The sequence below is a fragment of the Oreochromis aureus genome, linkage group 17 (genome assembly GCF_013358895.1).
Source record: "Oreochromis aureus strain Israel breed Guangdong linkage group 17, ZZ_aureus, whole genome shotgun sequence".
NCBI classification, from domain to species: Eukaryota; Metazoa; Chordata; class Actinopteri; order Cichliformes; family Cichlidae; genus Oreochromis; species Oreochromis aureus.
Window position 1 is genome coordinate 24,973,821 of NC_052958.1, and position 24,796 is coordinate 24,998,616.

Genomic DNA, 24,796 nt, shown 5'->3' on the forward strand with positions numbered 1-24,796 from the left:
TTAAAAAAAAAATGAAAACGGAAAATCTCAGTTTTCAAAAAATACCCGTGTACGTGTGGACATAGCCTATAACATATCTACCTTCTTATCCTTTATTTCTTTGCGAGACTCAAACTTAAGGGAATTAGTTATCAGAACTGCAACCCCTCTTTTCCTAGAATTTGTATGAGAGCTATAGAAGGTGTTTTCGAACCTAAATTTCCTTAATTTTTCGTGTTCTATTTTTGATAAATGAGTTTCTTGTAGGAAACTGTGTCTTCTCCTTTTTGAGTTTAGTCATAATCTTGGCTCTTTTAACTGGATTACTAATGCCATTAACATTTAAGGACATACATGTTGTCTAAACTGTGGTATTTTAAATCTTAAGTGTACAAACTTGAAAAGACAAAGCTGTTTTTAGGACCAAGTCATAAATATGGGTGTAAGGACTTGTTGGAATTTAAACCCTGCAGTTTAGTCACCTTCTGTGGGCTTATTGGTCATGAGTTCCTGTAGAAATAAGTCCTTTCATTTATGCCCTGCCCCCTTCTCACTTCTTTACAGTCTGTGTCTCTAGCAGGTGATCTGTAAATCCGGTGGGACCTCCTGGGTGCTGCCTGTGAAAAAGATCTCTGCCGGTTATTTGAACACTGGCAGAGACTTGTTGAACACTCAGCTAGACAGATATAGCAGCAGCTGGAGAAACAGTATCCTAAACGGGCACCATAGTATTCAGTCTTTTAGACTTCTCTGCTGTACCATTGCTCTTCAAGATCTTTCTGGATAAAAAGACCAACAGGACAAAATGGAGATTACACTTGAAAATGACAATAACAGCTCCTCAAACTTTGAGTACAAGGGTGCTCACCAGGCATTCAGGGACCGCTGGAAAGGGACAGATGACACCATGTGTCGCCACAGCATGTCCTTTCACCTACACCACACACTGAGGAGTGAGTTCTTTGCCAGCTACCTGTACCTGCTAGAGAAGACTCCGCTGGGTAAGATGGGTCATAGAAATGTCCTAAAATCTTTTCTTGAATGTTGATTTCATGACAGGTGTGATGTGTTCTTTTCTTCTTTTCATACCCATGTTTTGCCAAAGTCAGGTTGCTGAAATAGCTAAAATAACAAAAGGTTGTTCTTACTGCACCTCACGGCACATTACAAACTCCTTCGGATAATGCTGATCCTAATTCTTAGAGGGTATCTAGACTGTTACTCGTAAATATTGATTTGTATGACTTTCAGTCCTGCATCACCACCACTACAGTTACCTAGAATGCCAGGATTCACCTCTAACTATGGCTTGTTCTCAGATTTAGTTAACTTACCTCTTTCCAATGGTTCAATGGTAACTTTATTGTCCCCAATGGGAAATTGATTTGCAGTATGTCCATACACAAAAACAAACAACACACACACACACACACACACACACACACACACACACACATATATATATATATATATATATATATATATATATATATATATATATATATATATATATATATATAGTGGTGGAGAGATCTGGGACTCTCCACCTATATATATATATATATATATATGTGTGTGTGTGTGTGTATATACACACACACACACACACATATATATACATATATAGTGGTGGAGAGATCTGGGACTCTCCACCACTGACCCTTAGAACTGAAGAAGCTTCTCGGATGAGAGGTGAAACGTCTTCAAGCAACTCAAGAAGTCCAGACGCTTTTCTTTCCAAGCTCCTTAGTCTACGATGACCTTGATGACTGAGAACCTTCACAGACAGCACAATCAGTCCATGCATGTAAAGAACTCCAAAAAATGTCCATAAATCAAGTTATGTTTAATAATGTGAATGTGAATAAAAATATGAACACTGAACACAAAAGACACTGAAAGTCAGGACACCAGCTGAAATCTATCAGTAATTGGAAAGAAATCCTGTCGCTTAGTGCAGATTAATATCAGCTGGTTTTGTCCCAATAGCTGGCCTATCAAATAGTGTCTCATTACCAAGGTTTCCCACAAGAAACATCTCATGATGGGTAAAACTAATGAGCTCTCTGAAGACCTTTGCAACTTGCAAAACATACTGGCATTAGTTAAAGAAGAATTTCTGAACTACCAAAGGTTCCAGTCAGCACTGCTGTGGCCATAACCCGGAAGTAGAAAGAACATAATTTCACCATAAACCGGGCATGACCAGGTGCTCCCCACAAGATTTCAGAGAGAGGAATGAAAAGAATTATTAGAATAGTTGTCCCAGACCCAAGGACCTTACAAAATGACCTGGAATCAGCAGGTACAAGAAAACAATAAGTAATGAACTCTACCACCATGGCCTGTATTCACGCTCACCAAACTCCATTGCTGAAGAAAAAGCATGTTGAAGCGCATTTAAGGTTTTTCAGCATATGGCACTGGCATGCCTCATTTTACTGAAGGAAAGATTAAAGGAAAAATGTACCGAGACATTATTGATAAAAATTTGCTGCCATCTAACAAGATGATGAAAATGAAATATGGGTAGATGTTTCAGCAAGATAATGATCTCAAACACAGAGGCAAGTAAACTCTCTATTAGCTTCAGAGAAAGAAAATAAAGCTGCTAGAATAGTTCAGCCTGCCCGGAGTACAATTGAAAGTCTTGGAAGGAACTTGAACAGAGTTCACAGAAGGTGCCCACTGAACCTAAAGGTTTTGAAGACCGAGGAAAAATGGGCCAAAATCACACCTGAGCAAGTAGTTTCTCCATACGGGAGGTGTTTTGAAGTTGTCATCACCAAAAAAGGCTTTTGTACAAGGTATTAAATAAATTAAAATAAGGGTCAATATTTTTCAATATTCAATATTTTTTCCCTATGCGATTTTTCATTGTTACACACATTGTAATTTATGGACATCTATGGTTTAATTTCTTCATGACTTACTGCAGTCAAGTGTTCTAGCTATTCTCAAGATGTTTTCAGATTATCTGAGATTATTGCTTTGGCATTCACCTTCATAGGCTTCTTCCTTATGTGTTTTGGACTAGTTCACCTTTTTGTTTTTGTTTCTGCTAACTGTTTTGTTGACTTAGTAACTGAAAGCACGTGTCTGACTTCATAAATCTCTTATTTTCGACTGACTGACTGTTTGGTATCCTACATATAGGTCTTCTCCCTACTTAACCATTGCAGTACATGTTTTTGCAACTCTGACAATCACCTTTATGGTCAGAGATGCTTTATAGCAGGAGTCTCAAACTCGCGGCCCGGGGGCACCTTGCTGCCCACGTCACCCCTACTTGTGGTCCGTATAGTGACGTGAAGAAATATAATACAATTTGGCCCTTGAAGTTCCTTTTTTTGATAGGGAGGATTTGTTTGTTGTTGAGTGCAATGTTAAAATAAGTTCTTAAAAAGCAAAAAATGATTTATTATGAAAGCAATATGAGCAGAGAGTACAAACATGTTGAGAGATTGGCTGTGTTAGTTCAGTAAGAGAGTTGTTTGTAAAGAAAACAATTTTCACTAGCAGTCAAAAACTAATGTGTACACTTATGTCTCCATTTTTATTTTATTAATACGAACAAAATTATAGCAGAAGTGTTGCACCGTGTCTGGCCAGAAAGAGAGTACCAGTTTGTTTATTTGGTAGTTCAATGAAAGGCTTCAGTTAAAGAGTGAGAAAAAAATATTTGTGCTCATGTTTGCAGTTTTGCCTTGTTATACAACATTTTAAAAATTTTAAAAAACAAGGAAAAACACTACATTTTTGGAAATATTTTTGCGTTGTTTGTTTGTTTGTACTACTTGAACACCAATGTAGCCCTCTCTGCTACACCAATGTAGCAGAGATGACACTGCCAGTGGCCCACAGCTCATTTAAGTTTGAGACCCCTGCTTTATAGGCTTCAGGCTTTATAGCAGCAACCCCTTAAAGATAAATTTCCCCTATGACTGATCAGTGCAGATGTATAGTTTGCAGGACATGCAGTGCGTGATGCTATCATGCCAAAATGAATCAAAAGCTCTGGTATTTTCAACATTATGTAAAATCTTCTTATTAAAGTAAAGGCATAAGGGGGCAACCTGGTACAAGCAAGATAACCTAATAAAGTGGACAGTAATAGTACAAATCTTTCCTTAGAGAGAAGGTTGATGTGGATATTTTCATGTAATGGTCACACTAGAGCTGATGCATACACCTCCAGTATATTGCAATGCACCTATCACTAAAAGATAAAAAGCATGTGACTCCCTGTTAAACAACAACAAACAACACCACTGTGCAATAAGCTGTTGTATTTGCATATTTCTGCTTCCAGTCTATCCCAAAGACTTTTACTATTTGCAAACAGAAATTCCTGTTAATATTACTTGAGATAAAAAAAAAAAATACTCATTGACTACAAGAAAGCCTATGACTCAGTGGATCTTGAAATGCCTAGAACCATATGAGATCAACAGGACCCTAAAAGTCTTCATCAGGAACTCATTGGGGATGTTGCAAACAACAGAAAGAGCAGAAAGAATTTTGTTGGAGAATTTACATAAAATGCCTTCTTATCATTGTGTTAGTTCCCCAAGCAGCTACAGAAAATAGTACATCCATTAAAAAAAAGTGTCATTCAAAGCACTGTAGTGCATTAACAGTTTAAATAATAGCTAATCATCTCCAGAGTGCACTTATGTCTATCACGAGATTAGGGGTTGAACAGCAGCAACAGGAGATCTTGAGCTGTTGGTCATTCTGGCTCAAAGGTGTCTTATTTTCTTACCATTCATTTGATACAAGGACCATTAATGGAATGGCATATCAAGCATGGGAGCACTTACTCATGTCAGACAGCGCTATGCCGTCTGATCTACCATCAGACGGCTGCAGTCAGGTCATTTACTAACAGCGTGACAGATTAATCCTCATACCTTGTATCATTTAAACAAGTATTCTGTTACACAGAAAGTCCAAGATCAGCTTCTAATGAGCTGGTGCACTTTCAAGGTGTGAGATAGATGTACAGTTTGATTGGCAGACAAGTGTGTTATCAAGCTGTCTTCAGTTCTTCTTCGTTTTTCTCGATGTTTCTATACTTACACTTCCTCTGAAAGCTTTCCTGGGGGATAACATGACAAGTAAACACCAGTTGTAGGTGCTTTAATCAAAGCTGGTACTGTGAGAAAAATGTTAGGTCATAACCACATTTGTCTGCTTTTACATCTTATTTTAGTTAGCCTGGCCAGGTGCAGCATCATTAAGCCACCATGTCATGAATCGTACTATTAGTTATCAGACTGACACATTTCCCTCAGCCTCCTCCCCGAAACAACTTGTTACTAAGTTAGTTACAGGAAATATGTTTAGTTATTTCAGAATTTATTTCAGCTCAGTAGAGCTGAAGTAGTGGAAGTCTGGGATAGTTTAAAAAGCGAATTATAAAGTTTCTTGAAGGATATATCGCAATTTCAACACTGTATACATTTCTATTATCAGCCTCCCAGTAATAAAACTTATTAGTTTTAAACATTTGTAAATTCACAACAGTAACTTGACTCAACCACAGGGTTATCATGTACCATATAACAGCTGAGCTGAGTGTAGGAATAGTACACCACATCCCTATTTATAGTAGTGATCAAATTATCATTCTACATTTCCTTTGAGACTGAAATCATCTTCATACAGAGCAGTCTGGTGTCATCTTTGTAATGCTTTGGAAAAACTCAAACCAATCAAAATAATCATATCGAACTAATTGATCATTATTTAAAACAGACATCGTTCTTATAAATTAATATCTGGTAAACTTCTTAACACTTTCCCACTATAGCTCATTACATGTGTTGATGTAACGTGTTGTCTTATTGTAACACATGGGTTATCGCTATAGCATAATTTTGCGAGATGGTGAAGTCTAAAAACTAACATAAGTTTGAAGTCTGGAGTGTTGGCAATGGCATTCTCACTCACCCTCAACCAAGGGCACAAACACCTCAGAGGGTGACCACAGGTTACATGAAAAGATTAGGTAATCTGAAAGAACTGAATGGATATAATAGATTTTTGCAGAACACAAGAAGCATTACAAAACAGAAACTAGGAATAAATACTGGCAATGTTTATAATTTACTGGCATCAGCTCTTGTTGTGAGGTGTTGGTGTTAACTATAGCGCCACTGAACTATATTTAGAGCGAAATACCATGCCTATTTTGTGCCTGATGTGGTTGTGACAGTTGCTGCTAAAAATGGGGAAAGCTGTGAGTGTAATTCCAGAACTTTTTCTCTGTCCTGCAGCTCCTTACTGCACCCTTATCCCAAATGTTTCAATGTTTAGTCTCACATAATTCTGGTCCTCAATAATATTTGTATCTTATACTTCAAACGTTTCGTCATAGTTTGATGAGGACACGAGTATTATTGAAGCTCAGAAATATTGGGAAATATTGGACTATTGGGATTCTGTGTCTTGTACAGAATACAAGACACATTAAAGGATGAGTCTTGTAACTGTCATTGAATAGTAATAAACAGTCTGTGTAGATGGTCATCACAGATTTTATGTTGCAGGCTACAAGCGACAGAAGAGAACCAGACAATTGTGTTCAAATAACGTTCTGGGTTTTATGATAGGTCACCCGGTATCCTTTATGTTTGTCCATGTGTTCTAACAGTGAAGCTGTTCCCGGTCACCTGCGAGTACATCAAAGGAGAGAAACAGTTCTACTACAGAGCTCAGAAGTTCTACGAGGATGTTCCTGCCTCAGAGGAGGGCATGATGGGAGATTTCGTAGAAATATCCAATGTTGATCTGGAAGGTTCCCTTCAGTTTTTGAAGAGGTTCGTGGTAAGTCCAAAGTTAGTACCTCACATTCAGTTAACAGAACTGAAGCAAAAACAAATCTAGGACATTTCCACATTAACTCTCTCATGCATAGTGGTCACTACAGTGGACAGCTATTCAAAGGCTGTTTTCTTGTATTTGTGTGGGTGTTGATGGTATTCTTGCACATAAACCACCGCATTGGACACTGATGTGTCACTCCATACCCTGCCACCCACTGATCGTTTAATGTTACTATGACTTGTTTCATTGTAATTATTGTTATTTAACCCTGTCATGCATGAATCATGACAACCTCTATCAGGAATTTTTTCTCAAGTATTTTTATTCATCTTTTCATGCCTAAAGATGAATAAAAATACTTGAGAAAAAAATCCTGATTGAGGTTGTCATAATTCATGCATGACAGGGTTAAAATCTGAGAAGCTTTAAAGTATATGCTTTGGATGTACTTTGCCGTAGTTTCTGCTTATTGTCCTGTAGTATATCAATTTGAATATGTAGGTATCTCTTAGTGTACATGCCAGAATCTATTTTTGGTGAGAAATTTGTCATCCTGACTGTACAAAACAAATTATTGTTTCATGATGGTGGCGCCTCAGTGCAAATTCTAATTGTACTGGAGTCGTGATGGCAGCCTCATAGAGTGAGCTGAGCCAACAGCTGGTAATCACTTTGTACTATGGTATTTTTTTTTTTTTTTTTTTTTAAACAGCACTAACTTCTGCACAGTGGACAAGGAAAGGATTTCTTTGATGTTCTGGGTTTGTCTGTGTGTGTGTTGCTGCTGTAGACAGGGAGTCAGGCTACATGCCCTTTGTTTACAAACTCCTAAGACTGCTTAAAAGGAACTACAGACACTTGGAGGCCTTCCTTTTTTCTAGCAGTAATATAACTATATAAAATTACAATGCTCAAAAAGCATAAAGAAAATGGGAAATCGGGGCAGCAATTTAAAAATTAATGTATACAGTGGACTGAAGATATTGAAAACATTGTGAATTTTCATATTCTGTGTCAATTTCAACTAGGCAGAGACAGGGTTAATGATTTAGTGTATTTCAAACAGGCCAATGAAACTGGGAGCCAATTTCTTGGACTCCATACAGAGAGCAATGTTCATAGGCGGGGACATCTGAGGGTACAGTGAGCTCACCTTCGATGGCTGGGAATGAGGTGGCTACTAGCCAAACGATGCTTCAAAGGGTAATAGGCCCATAGCAGCAGAGGTCATGGAGCTGTGGGCGTATTCTACCCACACCAGCTTGGAGTGCCATATTGACAGGTTGGAGGAGACATTGCACTGAAGAGTGACCTCAGTGCAAAACTCCCATACACGAGAGCTCAACTGGAGCCCCTAGTCAGAGATCATGTCAGAAGGAATGCTGTGGAGTCTGAATGCGTCCACCAGGTTATGGTGGACTCGGGTTTTATGCAGACCCTGTCCCACCAAACCCTGGTTTGGCCTGGGGCATTGCTGAAGGCAGAGTGGGTGGAGGTTAGATGTGTGCATGGGGACAGCCACAGGAAGGCTGTGTGAAGGCTGCAATTATCTCACGGCTGACGCATACCTTAATTCTGGGGACAGATTGGATGGGGTTTAATAACCTGTTGGGGCAGTGTGTGGGGAAGTGTTCACAAGCTGCACTCGGCATGTAGTGTCTGTGCTGCATTCACTGGTGATGCGGGGTTGTCCAATGCTGACTTTGGAGAGGATGAGATGGCTGGGCCTTCTCATAAGGTCCCACTGGCTCCAGTAAACTCATTGGCATGGACCTCATTGGGCCGTTTCACCGGAGTTGTATTAGTTCTGGTGGATTATACAATGTTATTTCTCTAAGCAGTGCTGTTGCACACGATTTCTGCAAAGACTGTGGCACAGCACTGTTTCAGGTCATCTCCTGAGTCGGCATCCCAAAAGAGATACTGACTGACCAGGGCACATCATTCATGTTTTGCACACTAAAAGAGCTCCACAAATTACTGATTACTGTTCAAATCTCTTCAGATAAGCATCTATCACCCTCAGACTGATGTGCTGGTGGAGCGGCTGAATAAGACTTTAAAGTCCATGGTTCGTAAGTTCATTCATGAGGATGAATGCAATTGGGATCGTTGGTTAGACCATCTGTTGTTTGCAGTGTGGGAGCTGCCCCAGGCCTCCACAGGATTTTCTCCCTTTCAGTTACTTTTTCGCAGAAAGTCGTGTGGGGTGCTGTATCTAATTAAAGAAAAAGGTCCGGGAAGAAAGGTCCAAGCACAGCTAAAAATGAAATTCAGTACAATCTGGACTTGAGAGCAAAGATGCACACATTTGTGAGGTTATCACGGTAAAATTTATTCGAGGCCCAGGAATGTTAGTTACATCTGTACAACAGAGGAGATAGACTCAGGCAATTTTCACTGGGAGATAAAGGGTTGTATTACTCCCTTCTTCTAGCTTAAAGTTGCTTGCCAAGTGGCAAGGACTCTTTGTGGTCATATGGTGAGTGGGGGTGATTATAAAGTGATATGGTCAGACAGGGGATGGGCAACACAGGTATATCACCTCAGCCTCCTAAAAGCATGGAGAGAGGCTGAAACCATTTTGTAACGTGCCTGGCATTATGGTGCATTCACAGCCCTATAGGTTACCTGAGCATAAGAGACAAATTGTTCTAGGAGAATTGGCTGAAATGCTAAAAATTGGGGTAAAAGGAGAGTCACGCAGCCTATGGTGTAGCCCCATAGTTCTTGTGGTGAAGAAAGATGGTTCTATATGGTTCTGTGTTGACTGATGAGGCTGAATGAGGTGTCACAGTTTGATGCCTACCCCATGCCCTGGGTTGATGAGTGCCATGGCTCGCTTTTTCAAGACACTGGATTTAACCAAGGGCTACTGCAGATTCCCTTGTCAGCTGAGTCCTAGGAAAAAACAACCTTCAACACTCTATACAGTTTGTACCATTTGCTTGTTCAGGGGCCCAGCCATCTTCCAGTGCTTCATGGAGCAGGTGCTGCATCCACATGCTGCATATTCTGCCGTCTACTTGGATGATATCATCATCCACAGTAACACCTGGGTGGAGCATGTGCAGCGGGTAGCCATGGTTCTGGAGTCCCTGAGGCAGGACTCACGGCCAACCCGAAAAAGTGTGCTGTTGGATGAAGGGAGGTACAGTATCTAGGGCAACACTTGGGAGCTGGGCAGGTGCATCCACAGGTAGCTGCTGGCTAAATCAGCAGCTATTGCATCCTGCCCACATCCCAAAACCAAAAAAGTGGTGGTTTTTGGGGCTGGCTGGTTACTACTGGCAGCTTGTGCCTGGTTTTGAGGACCTGACCAGCCCCATGACTGATCTCACTGGAAAGGTTGCCCCATATGTGATCCAGAGGACCGAGCAGTGCCAGGCAGCGTTCATGCAGGTGAAGACTCTCTGTGTTGTACCCCTGATCTACACGCCTAACTTCTCCCTCCCTTTTATTCTTCAAACACATCGAACAGAGGGCTAGGGGCCATTTTGTGCCAGCAGGTAAGGGGGAGTTGACCACCCGATCATTTATATTAGCAGCAAACTGTCAGAGTGGGAGACTAGGCACAACACAGTAGAGAAAGAGTGCCTGGCCTTCCGGTGGGCAATCAACAATGCTCCTTCATTATTACCTCCTGGGCTGCCCTTTCACCCTCTGTTCGGATGGGTGATGGAACTGCAGTGTCTCCATCGCATGAAGGATGCCAACGTCCGGATCACCTGGTGGCATCTGGCTCCCCAGCCAGGGGGTCCAAAGGCCAGGGATGGAGATGGTTGTGACTGATTTCCTCTCCTGCTCAGCTAGGCTAGGCCTGGATGGCTCTCCAGTCTAAGTCAGGTAATGGGGGTATGCGGCAGGGTATGTGGGGAGACATCTGATTATGCCTCCCCATTTGAGAATGTTACTGGGACCAGAAGAGAGAACTGTGCGCGGCATAAAGCAGGAGGAGGGCAGCTGGAAAGTTGCTGCAAGGACATTCTGAAAATAAAAGCACTCAACCTACAACTGCTGTGCGGTGGTTTCTTTATCATGGCACTCTCATCAGTTGAATGTAAAGATGGTGAATGATGAGTCAAAAATCTATGTGTGTGTCTGGCTACATATTATTCTCTTCCAAAGTCTCTTCCCTGGCTGTGAACAGCTTCTGTTTACACCTGACATTTCCATTAAAAAGGAGTGTGGCAGGAAAAGATTTAGAACACATCCAGATTAAAGAGAGCTACATAAGCACACAGCAATATGGCAGTAATTCACTGAAACCAAGAAGCTTCCTGTAACAGAGCTCCTGTGGGCCCCCATACTTTCCTACAATCATAAACTGGGGTCCCTGATGTGGAGGGGTTGTAGTGAGGTCAGAATACCAAATGAAGAGAACCAGCATAAGTCAAGTGAGGTGACTTTCTATTCCCTTGTGGTAAAATTCATTGCTTTGTTACCCTAAGGAACTGAGGTTGATTTGTTTGGTACTTTTGAGCATTAAAGCTTGACACGTGGTAACATAAAAAATAAAGTATGTAACTTTTTATGATTTAGACATGATAATAATGCACTACTAGAAGAACAAGAAAGATTTAAGCATCTTTTTGTTTTCTGTAAAATTGAAAATCTCATTTCATAACTACATTTGCTTTATAGACAGTCTGCATTTTCCCACCTTTACACTCTAAGTATCCTTCAAAATTAATTTGATTAAAGTTATATGAGTCTATCCTCTCTTTTTCTTTCTTTTTTTAACAACAGGGGCCCGGTAAGGCGGGCACCCACTGTGCTCTGGATTGTGGCTCTGGGATCGGGCGGGTAGCCAAAGGTGTGCTCCTTCCTGTGTTTGAGAAACTGGAGATGGCAGACATGATGGAGCACTTCCTGCTCCATGCACATGAGGAGTACCTGGGTGACGATGCTGACCGTATTGAGACCTACTACTGCTACAATCTGCAAGAATTCACACCTCCACAAAACAAGTATGATGTCATATGGATGCAATGGGTGGCATGTAAGTATGAAGGTTATCTATACACTCTGCTCATGAAAGATCAGGTGTATTGATAGATTTGAATTGTCATCTATTGTACAATGATGCTTCAAATTGTATACTTATGAAGATATGGTATCTTCATAAGTACCTAAAGTACCTCATTATACTTATACTTTTAGAGGTACAATGGCTTGTCACTTAACTGCTGTCCTCTAAGTTACTGCCCATGTACCCTTGACAGAAAGCACTTATACCCTTGCACTTTATCTACCTTATCTTTGGCTGATATAAAATACAGATACAAAATGAAACTTTTCCAAATATATTGCATGCTGTTGTAATTCTGCAAACTTCTGCAGACTAAGAGTGATTTTGTCAGCCTAAATTTGGCAGGTCAGCCGACGTCCATAGTACTATAAATGTTATCACTGCAGCAGCTTTTGCTGTCAGCTAGCCTCAAATCACGATTTGTTAGTCCTGGTGAGGCTTATAACTAGCACTGTGAATTGAATCTATACTTGCATTTAGTTTGTCATTTTCATTCATGCTCTTTATTGAAGCTTTGTTTTGGATTTTGGTGCTAAAGAGCAAGCAAAGATTCTTATTTCTGAACTCCGTGTATTACCCTTGTGGCCAGACAAGTCCCCCTAAAAATGAATTCAAAAGTCCTTCCCAAAAAGGGAAAAGCCACCTGCCACTTTTCAAGCAACTTATAGTCTGCTGGGTTCATTATCTGGTCTTGTCATGTCATTCTTTTATGTTATGCGAAGTGAGAACCCAAATGCAGACTCAGGAAACAAACGAAATACTGTACAGGTGGAAAGTCCAAAGGAGAAAAACATAATCTAAGCCATGAATACACAGGGGGAGTAACAGTAGGCAGCAGTACAACAAGAAGAACATGGTAAACATGTATTTAAAATGCTTTAAATAGACACAAGATTTTCAGGGATATGGGAAACACCATACACAACTGTAGTACACAACTGAAACTAGTCAGGGAAAACAAGACAAGCACAGCAAAACTAAATATAATGGACATGAGAGAAGAGACTATGAAAATAAAGAAGTAAACCAGAAAATGGGAACAGTTTCGTACATTTTTTGGCAATTATTTTAGCTGTGTTATTATTATTATTATTATTTTTTACTAGAATCCAGTGTCCTTTACTCTTGCATGTCCTCCATACTGTGTTGATGCATTTTGCACTCTTTCAAACAGAAGATCCTAAAATTCTTTAAAAAATGTTCCTAGGTTCTATTTTTATATTTTGATTCCCTGCGCTTATGAATTATTCCGATCTCATATTGTTTTCCTTGTATATTATGCATCTCTAGTTTATTTTAGATAACTTTAGGTTTATTAGTTCCCTTTGGCATTCCCCTTCTGCCATCTTAGTCTCATATCTGTATTTTGTCGTTTAGTGTCATTCATGTTAAGTTTGCCATGTCTACATGTTTGTTTACTTTTCGTCTGCGTCAAGCTCACATTGTCTTAGTCTCTCAGTGTTTGTGCGTCCTGATTTTTTTTGATAGTCCCCTGTCTCGTGTGCTTTATGTTCAGTTTTGCTTCCCCTGTCTTGTTATGTCTAATTTGTTACCGCTGTGTATCCCAGCGTCTCTGCTCCCCTAATCACCCTCCTGTATGAATATATTGTGTCATCCTCCCTTTGTCCTTGAGCGTCAGCTCATGTTGCCTAATGTCTCCGAGCTCCTCGTACCTCATAGTATCTTTCCCAGTTTATTTTTTGTACTTTGAAGTTTTCAGTTCCTTTTGTATTTCATGTCTAGCTTTTTGTTAATGGATTAGCTTCTTAATAAACGACTTGACTTTTGTTAAGATTATTCTGACTCAAGGCGTCTGCATTTGGGTGAGATCACAGTCACTGGTCTTCCATAGTTCTATTGGGGGACTTTAACAGTCACATGAAAATGATTTCTGCAGTGACTAATAAATCAGTTCGGAGTGACTTTTTTTTCCCCTGTCTTTCATTTTAGGCCACCTAACAGACAAGGACCTGATGAACTTCTTGTTTCGCTGCAAAAAGAGTCTGCGTCCAAATGGTGTTATCATAATCAAGGATAATATGGCTAGGCAAGGCTGCAAGCTGGACCCCATCGATAGCAGCATTAGCCGCCACCTGGACATCATGAAGACCATCATTGCCAAGGCTGGACTGGAGGTCCTGGCTGTTGAGAGACAGGGAGGCTTCCCTGAGATCATTATGCCTGTCTGGATGATTGCTATGAAATAGAAGAGACAATTTTAGTGCAAACAGCTTAAGCTTGTGGTTTGCTTTAAAAACACAAAGGAAAATTCAGCTCATAGCTGAATTCACTTGATATTTCAGGATTTTTTTCTGCTGTTTTGCTGAAAAGCAGAACAACATAGCTAGAAATCTTAGCAGTGTAATCCATCTATTAATGTTGAAAAAGCAATGTGGACAGCATGATGGCAACAAAGGGGATTTTATGGAGACTGGGACATTTTTTTCTTAAGGCCACAGTATACCCAAGACAGAAGCATCCCGTATGTCAGCAGATTCATACTTTGATCTCTTTATATCTTTATGACATCAATGATCTTGACCTTATGGTTCAGACTAAAACAATGGAATAACATGCATCCTTATTTACTACTGGAGTTTAGTTTAAGTTTTTAACTAAATCAAACATCAACACCAAATATGGATCATTTAAGATTTAAAAACGTTGCACAAACTTGTAATATGTATATCGATACATTGTCTGGAAAATGGCATATTGTTTTTTCTTTTTTAAATAATTATTCCACACCAATCTAGATTGGAACTCAATATGGAAGTTATGTGTAAACCTGGATTGCATGCAGTGGTACGGTGGCCCCTAGAGACAAAGCACGTACAAACTCCAAAACACGTACGACCTCCGAAGCTCGTACAAACTCCAAAGCACAACGGAAGTGCTCCATGACACTAGGGGCAGTGTTTAGCTTGATTTGCAAAATAAATGGCAAGTTTCTTGCAAACACATGGAGTTGGATACCGGCGGGAAACAGCTGCAATGATAGAACAACCACGCTTTCTAAGAAAGGTAATGTGCAAACTGTTGTTTGTCTGATTTGTTTTTAATTACTATGAACGCTTGGTTTATGGTGGAGTCAAATCTGACGTTAGCTAACAGTCAGTGTGCTTTGTTTAGAGAGAAGCTCAACACTGCCCCTATTGTGCTGGAACTCTTCCATTGTGTTTTGGAATTTGTACTTGCTTTGTCTCTAGGGGGCACCATAAAGAACCAGAAAATGCTGTAGAGGTCAGGCACCTAGCTTGGGCAAGCCTATTCCTCAGAACAATTTTTAACTTTTTAGCCAAGCTAACCTTATCATAGCTTCAGTCCAGTCAAAGTTAACTGTTTGCATAAAGTAATATGATAAATGCAGAGCAGTATGCCATTCAAAACAGCATCAAACTAGAATGCTACATTGTTATAACAAAGTGGAAATTTACAAATGAATCACATCCCAACTGGGAGTATTTTCATTTCTCAGTTTAATTAGTCATTGTGATCTGCGTGTAAAACAGGGATGACAGATCTCCGTCTGAAATTACATAGACTCTTACAGCACATGTTGGCATGTTTATAGAGCTGATGTGGAGACAGTTTAGTCGTTTGGGGGGGGAAAGCAACAATAGATATTAATTTTAAAAAAAGAAAAAACCAAGCACACTCAAGGATTGCAACTCCCCCCGAAGGGCAAGGGTAATACTAAAACTCTGATATTTCATGCTGATGTTAGCATTGGTCCCCAATAATGACATCTGCATTGGTTTCATAGATCATTTGTGCTGATGTCAGCATTGTTAACATGGAAATCTAGTGTAATATACCAATTTTTTCTGTTGTATTGTATTGTTGCAGACTTTCGAGAGTTCCCTCAAGTAATCCTATTGTATAGATGCTAGTTGTTTTTTTCTGTGTAGGAAGGGCTCATCTGTGTAGTTTCTTGACAAACAGTTTCAGTGGAAGGAGGCAGAATCAGATAAGCTCTCCAAATCTCGATCATAGTTATTTATTTCTGAATATCACCACAGATATTGTCTGGCTGGACTGACTGTAATCTGAGTGCAAACTGCAAGACATTTACAGTCCTTAAATTTATTTTTAGACCTCCTCTCTTTGTTAAAATCCTTATTAAAAATAATAAACTGAATTCATTTTTATAACCAAATCTGAGCAGACACACTAGAGTTCTCTAGGAAGTACAAAATTGATCAAACACAACCACTAAAACCATTTTTCTTCTGTTCAGTGTAGTCAGTTGTAAATATTTTTGCTTTTGTGTATTTTTTTTAAATAAATTATCATGTAATATTGCAGATTAATAGATGTGTCATGTTTTCCATGCTTTTAGTGAATCATACTGCATATTTGTTTTGATATGAGAACTAGTTTTAGCTGGACCATTTTTGTAAAAGAAAATGTCAAATTGAAAGCTAACAGTAGCTTAGCCAACAGACTAACAGTAGAAGCAGCACATTGTTTTAAACTAATGATTTTCAGCTGGGCCCTTGAGGTGAATGTGGGGGTTATTTCCTGATTTTGACAGACAGTGCCTGTTTTCGTATCTGCCCTGGCTTCATTTCAGGCCTGTCAGATGTTGTCTGCTTAAGACACATCCAGGAGTCACCACAAATATTTAATATTTGTGTGTGCAAGCGCTCAACAGGAGTGGTACAGAGCTGCGCCATCCAGAGCTTTTTATGAAAGAATAGTTTGTCAGTGAGTAGGCTGGCACTGAGAAAGTACAAAATCATTAAAGTGTTGAAGGGGCAATGGCATGAGATGAACTCTGTAGCATGTTTCTCTCGTCAGAATGACTCTTTTAAGATGTGAATAGACCAAACACATTTTCCACATCCTGTATGAATTAAATATCTAAAATACCACAAAGTTAAACTTGGAGGTATTTTTTTCTTTCCCCTAGCAAATAGCAGCCAAATGTGCTGTCACCTTTTCACGAGTGGTTAGCGTCGCTCACAGTCAAAGCGATCATTTCTAATACTGCTCAATGTCCTCTACAGCCACTCGGCAGCAGTTTGAATACATTAGCTGGAGTAACACTAATTTGTCCAGTCACATCAACAGTGCAGAGCTTTGGGCTTGAATGCAGGCTGAGAGCATGTTAGGAAGACAGAGAGCTCAGTTGGATGCAATAACTGCATTCAGGGAAACATAAGCTAACTTGATGGGAATGATTCAATGCTGCACTGCCCAAAGAAAATATGAAATTATTGTAACGCAATTTGTAGTAACAATATACCTGGGCTCTCGTGACTGTCCAGTGATGCACAGACAAAAGATTGTCCAGTCTTGTTAATTTAAAAGGACTACAGCTATGTTGTTATTTAAAGCAACACAAATACATAACCACCTTGGTTGAGTTCTTCTCAGTCTAGTCTAGACTAGTGTTACTGACAGCTCAAAAACGTGAGTTCATCTATCGCACATCTAATCTAGAACATTTAGAATAACTAATTAACCTAGCTAGCATCTTTTTTTTCTTTCTGGAGGAAACCAAAACAGGCACAAACAAAACATGCACGCTCAGAAGATTTAATCCACAACTGTCTTGCTGTGAGGAAACAGTCCTTGCCCCGCCCCACCAGCAAATAGACTTTATATAAAAGAAGACAAATGGTTTTGGACTCTTTTATTGGACCCTTTGATTTTTAAATAGACTGATTCTTATATAGTGCTTTTCTACTCCACTTGAGCACTCAAAGCACTTTATACAACATGCCCATGAACTTTTTTCCACTTAAGTGCTTGCTACCTAACATTTACACTCCAGTGTATGCATCATAGAGCAACTTGTGTCTTGCTCAAGGATACTTTGACATGCAGACTGGAGCAGCCACTAACCTTCTGATTAGTAGATGATCCACTTTATCTCCCGAACTACAACCACCCACAAACCCTAACATAAGAGCTTAGTTTGTTTCTAATTTATTTCGATTATGTAAAAACTATACAAAGTTCATCTAGCAAAGAAAAGAAGAGAAAAAAAATGCTATACAAAATAAAGCTAATACATTTCAGCATTGCTTCAGCTGTTCTGATTCAGTTACATATCGAAAAGGAGTGGGAAGAAGTGCACATTTATTTAATCCCACCCCTTTGCAATAAATTATCGGACAATATTTAATCAACTTCCTTACTGACATAATCTGGAATAATAATAATAACATATGTCTGATATAATATATACACCATCATAAAATTTCCTAAAAAAGCGCTATATAAATACAGGCCATTTACCAGGCCATTTAAACAGAGGTATTCACTGAATTTCAACATTTTCCCTTTTTTTTTTATAACTCTTTTAAACAGTTTTATGTTTGGACATTGCTTCAACTCCATACTCAAACTGTTTCGCAGCTTCACTCCACGTACAGAAACACAAAAGCTTTTTCTGGCAGTACGTACATTCCATCCCTTAAATTATAACTTCCTTCTCTCAAAAAACCCCTAAAAAAACCCATACTCTGAATATTACCTGGTCGTTCATTATCTTTTGGTTTGAACAGAATTTGTGCTGTTTGGAGTTTCACATCAGCAAATTTCAATATCTCAGACTGCAAGAACAGTGAGTTTGTATCATCCCTATAACCTGCATTGTGGATGAGTCGAACCACTTTTTTTCAAGAGTAAAACGTGAACGTAATGTACTTTTATAGTTATTGCCCCAGACCTCTGCACAATAGCTTAAGTAAGGTGAAACCAGTGAACAGTAGGGAATATGAAGTGATGTCCAGTCTAATACCGGTTTTGCCTCGTTTAGGATTGCAATGCTTCTTCATACTTTGGAATGAATATATCTTATGTGAGCTCTCCAGTTAAGTTTTTCATCTATTATTACACCACGAAATGTATTTTCACTGAAATGATAAATTACAGATGTATGTAAATGGTTTTAAAATAGCCTCAATAGCTTTTTCCCCCCACTATCATATCAATACCATTACAATCCAGTGATTTCTGATGTTTACTTTGTTTGACAATTTCAAAAACTTCATTTTCATCAATCACTGTGAGAAACATTGAATAAGGATTTTATAAAGCCTTTATGTTAAAGTTTTGGCTGCTGCCCTACTGTTTTTCTTTTCTTTTTAATTAGTTATTAGCTAATGCGAGCAAAAGAAATGTATATGGTCACACATATAGTGTTAAGTAAAAGATTAATAAGATACTAGAATCTCACTCACCAAAACTGAAGCACAAACATGTCGACACAGAAGCCCTAAAATGTATCATATCATTTACTTAAAATGCTTTAAAAGTTGCTGAAGGCACAAAGATTGGAGCTATCCATTTCAGTGACTTAAATGAGCAGAGGAAGCCTAGCCAACAGGTGCCAAGCCTGTGTTGGTACACTTTCACTGACAATAAGAATCCTCTCTTTGGGCCATTTTCTTTAATATTTTCACTTGGCTTTTACTACTACACAGGACAGGGATTAGCTATGCAGACTGTATCTGCGCAGTCCTAAGTGTGTAATATCTCATCAAGCAATGTAGGTTTGGAGCTTAGATCAGATGCTGCTGATCGTAATAGTTAATTCTCCAAACCAGGGGTCGGCAACCCACGGCTCCGGAGCCACATGCGGCTCTTTAGTCCTTATAGTGCGGCTCTGCATGGTTTGGGAAAATACATTAGAAGTATTTAGTTGAAGTGTATTTTATTTATGTTAGTTATTTTTTAACTTGTAGTTCTAAATTGGAAGACTATTGTGATGTTGAAATATAAAAATAAAATTATATTTTATTATTTTTTCATCGCTCAAAATGCCGGTATGCCTGCCGAAACGCCGTGCATTTATCAAGACTTTTAACCCCAGGTAGGCCAATTATGGATCTTCGGATCCACATTATGTCAGCTGCTATTCTCCACCATGAACTATGTTAAAAACAAACACCACTCACGCCTCACAGATGACAGCTTACAGTCCTGCGTAAAGATGAAACTGATTTCGTATAGCCCCGATTTGCGGACGCTGTGCACAGAGGTTCGGGAGCAGAAGTCTCATTGTAAACATTACCACGGCAGACCCGACGATGTTTCCATGAGCATGCTTTTCAGCATCTCTTTATTGACCACTTTTCACACACGGTTGCTGTACGCATACAGCCGGCTGTAGCTTTTCAGCTCACAGCCCGACACATACGAACACAACAGCATAGATAGCGCAGACGTTACGGCGGCGAGGCGTGATTGCGGGTGCCGCTCAGGTGTGTCCGCCTCCCCTGCAGCGGCGCTGCAGACCACGCCCCGCCACACACATTAACCAGGTAAAATACATATTTAGGCAGAATTTTGCAAATATCTATTTTTCTTTTTTCAGCAGCACAGAGCTTTTTTCCAATTATTTTTTAAAAGTCAGGTCAAGGCTCCAAAAGCCCAAAGGCGATATAAGGGAGGCGGCTCACAACAGTTTTTGTTTGCTACATGGATCATTTTAGTTCAGCTGGGTGTCTTTCCTTTTGTTATATTTCTTTAAGAGTTCAAAATGTGTTAATTACATAAATAAAATGTAATTTTCTCTGTAGCACTTCATGGATTTCATAAGCAACACACCTTAGTTGTTCACACAAAACATAAAAGTAAAAAACAATATATATAGTTTTATCTTCATTTTAGATGTCAAAAAGTATTTGAGGCTCCCAGTGTTTTCTTTTGCGTGGAAACCGGGTCCAAATGGCTCTTTGGGTGTTAAAGGTTGCAGACCCCTGCTCCAAACTGAACAAAGAATGAAAAATTACAATATCCTGCCTGTTCTTAAACACATACAAAATGTCCTAACTTCTGCATAATACACCCAATGATTACTGCAACTGTGTTGACTGAAAAAGAATAATTTCTCTTCCCAAAAAAAGACCTTCCTGCTGAGCCTGATGGAAAACATTACTCATAGCAACAAAATAAGGAGGAATTTCTTCCCATCTGGAACTGGCATGAACGGCATGGAATATGTGTGTTTGATTCACTGTGATTATAATGGAGCGATGCAGGGTCATGTTCTTGGCCATAAACGAGACACTGAGATTTAGATTTCAGCAACCTAAACAGCATGTGTGCACTACTTTCAAATGTATTTTAGTATAACAAAATGAGTATAACAGTTAAAATAACGGCATATATGTTATGCACAAGCCCTTGACTTTCTTCTATTTTTTTAAGTGTGTTAGATGGCTTCTGAAGGACTCCTTCCTTAAATGTCTAGTGTTTCTTTGGCCATTGGCTGCATTTTCACTTATTTCCAGTCCAGGTCTCTGCGACATTTGTCTTGATCTGGTCCCTTAATCCACACATGGGATGCGGCATTCCCAGCTCATGATAACTCTTTATTATTCACTTTATGCAATGTTTGTGCCATTGCCTCCCCAGCTCCTCACTGTCATCTGCTGCAACACATATCAGTCCCAGCATACTACTGTGTAAAATGGTAGAGGCAGAATTGGCTGATGTCTGCCAGCAGTGTTAGCCAGCTTCCCCTGGCACCGCCCCCTGAACCCTCTGTGCCACCCATCCCCTGCAGCTGAGCTACAAACCACGCCCCGCAGTCCGGCCCAACATGCTTACTTGTGTTAGTATCCAGCCCGCCCCCAAAACCATCTCACCTCTTTTGTTGTCTTGGAACATGGGCAGGATGCACTAGCTGCTGCTTTCTCCATCTGAGAGTGCAGCTGCTCACCATTCAAGTGGTACCCGAGATACTGTACCTCCCTCCATCCAACCGCAATCTTCTTCGGGTTGGTTATGAACCCCGCCTGGCTCAAGGACTCTAGCACTTCAGTAACTTGCTGCCAGATGTCACTGTGGATGATGACATTATCCCGGTAGGTTGTATCATATGCAGTGTATGGAGTAGAGAAAGCCATCTTTTCTTTAGACTTTGAAGACAAGGGAATCTGCCAGTAGCCCTTGGTCAAATCCAGTGTGAAAAAATGAGCAGTGCATGCATGGGACAAACATCAAACTGTGACACTTCGTTTACCTTGTGGTCCACACAGAAACCTATAGACCCATCTTTCTTTAACACAAGAACTATGGAGCCACACCAAGTACTGTACAACATTTCAAACACTCCCATCTCCAACATAGCAGCCAATTCCTTCCAAACTATTTGCCTTTTATGTTCAGGTAACCTATAGGTCTGTGAATGCATCGTTTTGCTGAGGCAGTTTTTAAAATTGGGCTTTATGAGTATGGTGTGACAGGGCGGAGGGAAGAACGCATCTGCAAAATACTGTTGCAATGCAGCAAGATCTGTTCTCTGGGGTGGTGTGAGATGGTTACAGTAATGGGGTGAGGCGGGAATGGTGGAAATTGGCATTACAGGTGCCAACTCATCTTGATTCGGCCTCTTTCCATGCAAGAGGTTGAGGTGGTAAATCTGTATGGCTTTTCCTCGGTCCTACCACACCACTTCATAATCAAAGTCCGCATTTGTCGTGTGACCACAAAGGGTCCTTACCACTTGGTGAGTAATACAGCTGGATGAAAGAAGCAGTACAAGTATTTGATCTCCTGTTGTACAGGCACTGCTGGCGTTCCTGAACCTGAAGCAAATTTTCCTGTGATAACCTACCCTGCATCCTTCAAAGTGTTATTCAGGAGCTCCACAAGCCCATCGGTCTGGAGGATTTTGTGCTGCAAAGACAGTTCCAGTGATGCAGGACACCGACCACCGGTGTACATCCTCCCCAGAAGTCCTCCAGTAAAATCTGTAAGGTGCAGAGGATTTAGAGAGATGGGCACAGCTTCATCAGTGACAGTCAGCACCCCCACTAAACCACTGGCCTTCCCACTGCCGAACACCTGTTTAAAAACAAACAGAAACCTCAGGTGGTCACATATTAAACAACTGTTCACAATTAGCATATTAATGCATAAAGAATTACTCAAAAAGAACTATAATAAAAGATTAAAAGACAAGGGAAATGTCATGACTTCATACTATTTCACCTGTTCAGCTGTTATCCAACCATTTAAGTCCACTAACTGAGGTAGGTATCAATCAGGGTTGCATGTGTGCTTTCGGGAAAAATCCACTTTGGTGTCTCCCTCCTAGTGAAAACCTTGAATAAGGCCCCCACAAAACCAGTAAGAGTTCGTAGGCAACCACTGTCCACCTGCTTGCTGAGCTCATATGACTGTGAGCAACATTAATCTCTTTATCTAACTCTCAATAAAATACTTCTATATCCAAAGAAAATTTCATCACAATTCCTAGTGCTCTTTTAAGACGCAGCTATCAAACTTACCTCATCGGATGTCCGTTCTCCCATTGTAATCAGTTCTGACAATTTCAGCTCCTTCTGTAGGTTATCTATTTCCTTAGGTCTAAGGCAATTCAGTGGGTAACCCTGTCATCTCACAGCAACAATTTGCTGCCTGGATGCTCTGGTTTTCTCTGACAAAGGCAACGAGCAGAGGTTGAAACTGTAGACCATCACAACAAGAATGCATGACGGGACAGGATGGACCCTAGATGCCCTCATCCTGGGAACAGGGATGGGTGCAGGGACAAGTTCAGGGGTGGACCTGGGTGGAGCGACACAGCAGTTCATTTCATTTCAGCCTGCAGTTGAAATAAAGCAATAAACATTAGCATGCTTTTATATGTTAATGTAAAGCAGTAAAATCCTGCTTTTACATTATCATATAAGACGAATAATAATGTCATGATTTAATAAGCAACATATACAGTATGGTATTAGTACTTTTCCTCTACCAATAGACAGAGATCACTGTGGATGTTCACACACAAAGTTCATGCAAAAGATTTTTTGGAGAACTTTAAGTGTCTCTTTTTTCAGCATATGTTATTGCTAGAAAATACCTGATTGTGGTGAACTCAGTCCCATATGTACATTTCTAAAAGTACACCAAAGAAGTTAAGTAATGTCAACAGAACTATGTCTGTCTGAGCATGTTCAATGACCTCTGTCTCACAGTAACAAAGGGACTGACATCGATCTGTGCTAATCTGTGAATCGATGATTAATTTGCTGTGTCCGAATAAAATAGTGTTCATCCTTTTCAAGAAGAAAAGGATGAATGCAATGATGTGATTCATTAATGTGTTTATTATTATTTTTGGAGATTAATATAAGTTTTACAATATTATTTATCTGGTTCTCACTCCCAGTCTAAAGCTAGACTGGGTATGGTTAGATTTAGGTTAGGGTTGGGCAGGTGGCGGTAAGGGTTAGGGGAAGATAAGGAACTGAAAGTTAGCTACAGTGCTGTGCTCTGCAGTGATGGAATCATGACTGCGTGTGTTTGTAAAGTACAAGTGTATACATTAATTCAGAGTGATGTGGTACAACAAACACCTCATTTTATTGCTCTGAGTGAGGTTTGAAAGCAGCGTCACCCAATTAGGTTTTCCCACAGTACATGCAGCTGTCCCCCTCCTCCGCATTGCTGTGGTATTGTGCTGTCTGGCAACATGTGGAGCCGCTCTCGAGGCCTAGTGCTCTAGGTGCCCTTGGAAGCTCCAGCCTCATGCTGGTTTCAATTCTATAACCTTTCAGATCACAGCATAATGACTCAAAATGGCTCACACATGCACATTATGCCCCGACGAATCATTTTTCCAACGAGCCAATTTACTCCCATGATTAAACCTTTTTTTCCTATGTGAGTCAGAGCAGAGAGCCAGGCGAGGCAGAAGTTTGGAGCATGTTTGGTGTCTTCAGGGAGTCAAGTGTGTGTATGTGTGTGTACGTATCATATGTGTTTGGAGGGAATCACATACAGTGGGGTAAATAATTGTATCAATAATTATGGCAAACATTGTAAGACATTTCTTGTAGTTTATTGTAGTGAAAAAGGGTTGAACACATCTCAGGAGGAATTCTGTTCCACTTTACAGAAACACATTCTTTAGATTTCTTGGTTGCTGCTTGGGAACTTGATGTTTGAGTTCCCTCCACAGATTTTCTATTGGACTGAGAG

At 40.0% G+C, this 24,796-nt stretch overlaps 1 protein-coding gene across 2 annotated transcripts in view; it reads left to right on the plus strand.

Annotated features, from left to right (window-relative positions):
• Positions 1 to 609: 609 nt before the first annotated feature.
• mettl11b (methyltransferase like 11B) overlaps positions 610 to 24,796 on the plus strand; it is a 58,881-nt gene continuing 34,694 nt past the window's right edge. Inside the window, exons 1-4 of one of the 2 annotated variants that reach the window (XR_005608786.1) lie at positions 610 to 980; positions 6,638 to 6,810; positions 11,560 to 11,812; positions 13,793 to 14,866. Coding sequence is in view for 1 of the 2 variants with exons in the window: in XM_031740562.2 (XP_031596422.1) it covers positions 785 to 980; positions 6,638 to 6,810; positions 11,560 to 11,812; positions 13,793 to 14,049 (879 nt within the window). In the remaining variant the exon portion in view is untranslated. Of the gene's footprint in view, positions 981 to 6,637; positions 6,811 to 11,559; positions 11,813 to 13,792; positions 16,150 to 24,796 lie in introns of those variants that run through there. The other variant, XM_031740562.2, reaches the window with a different exon arrangement.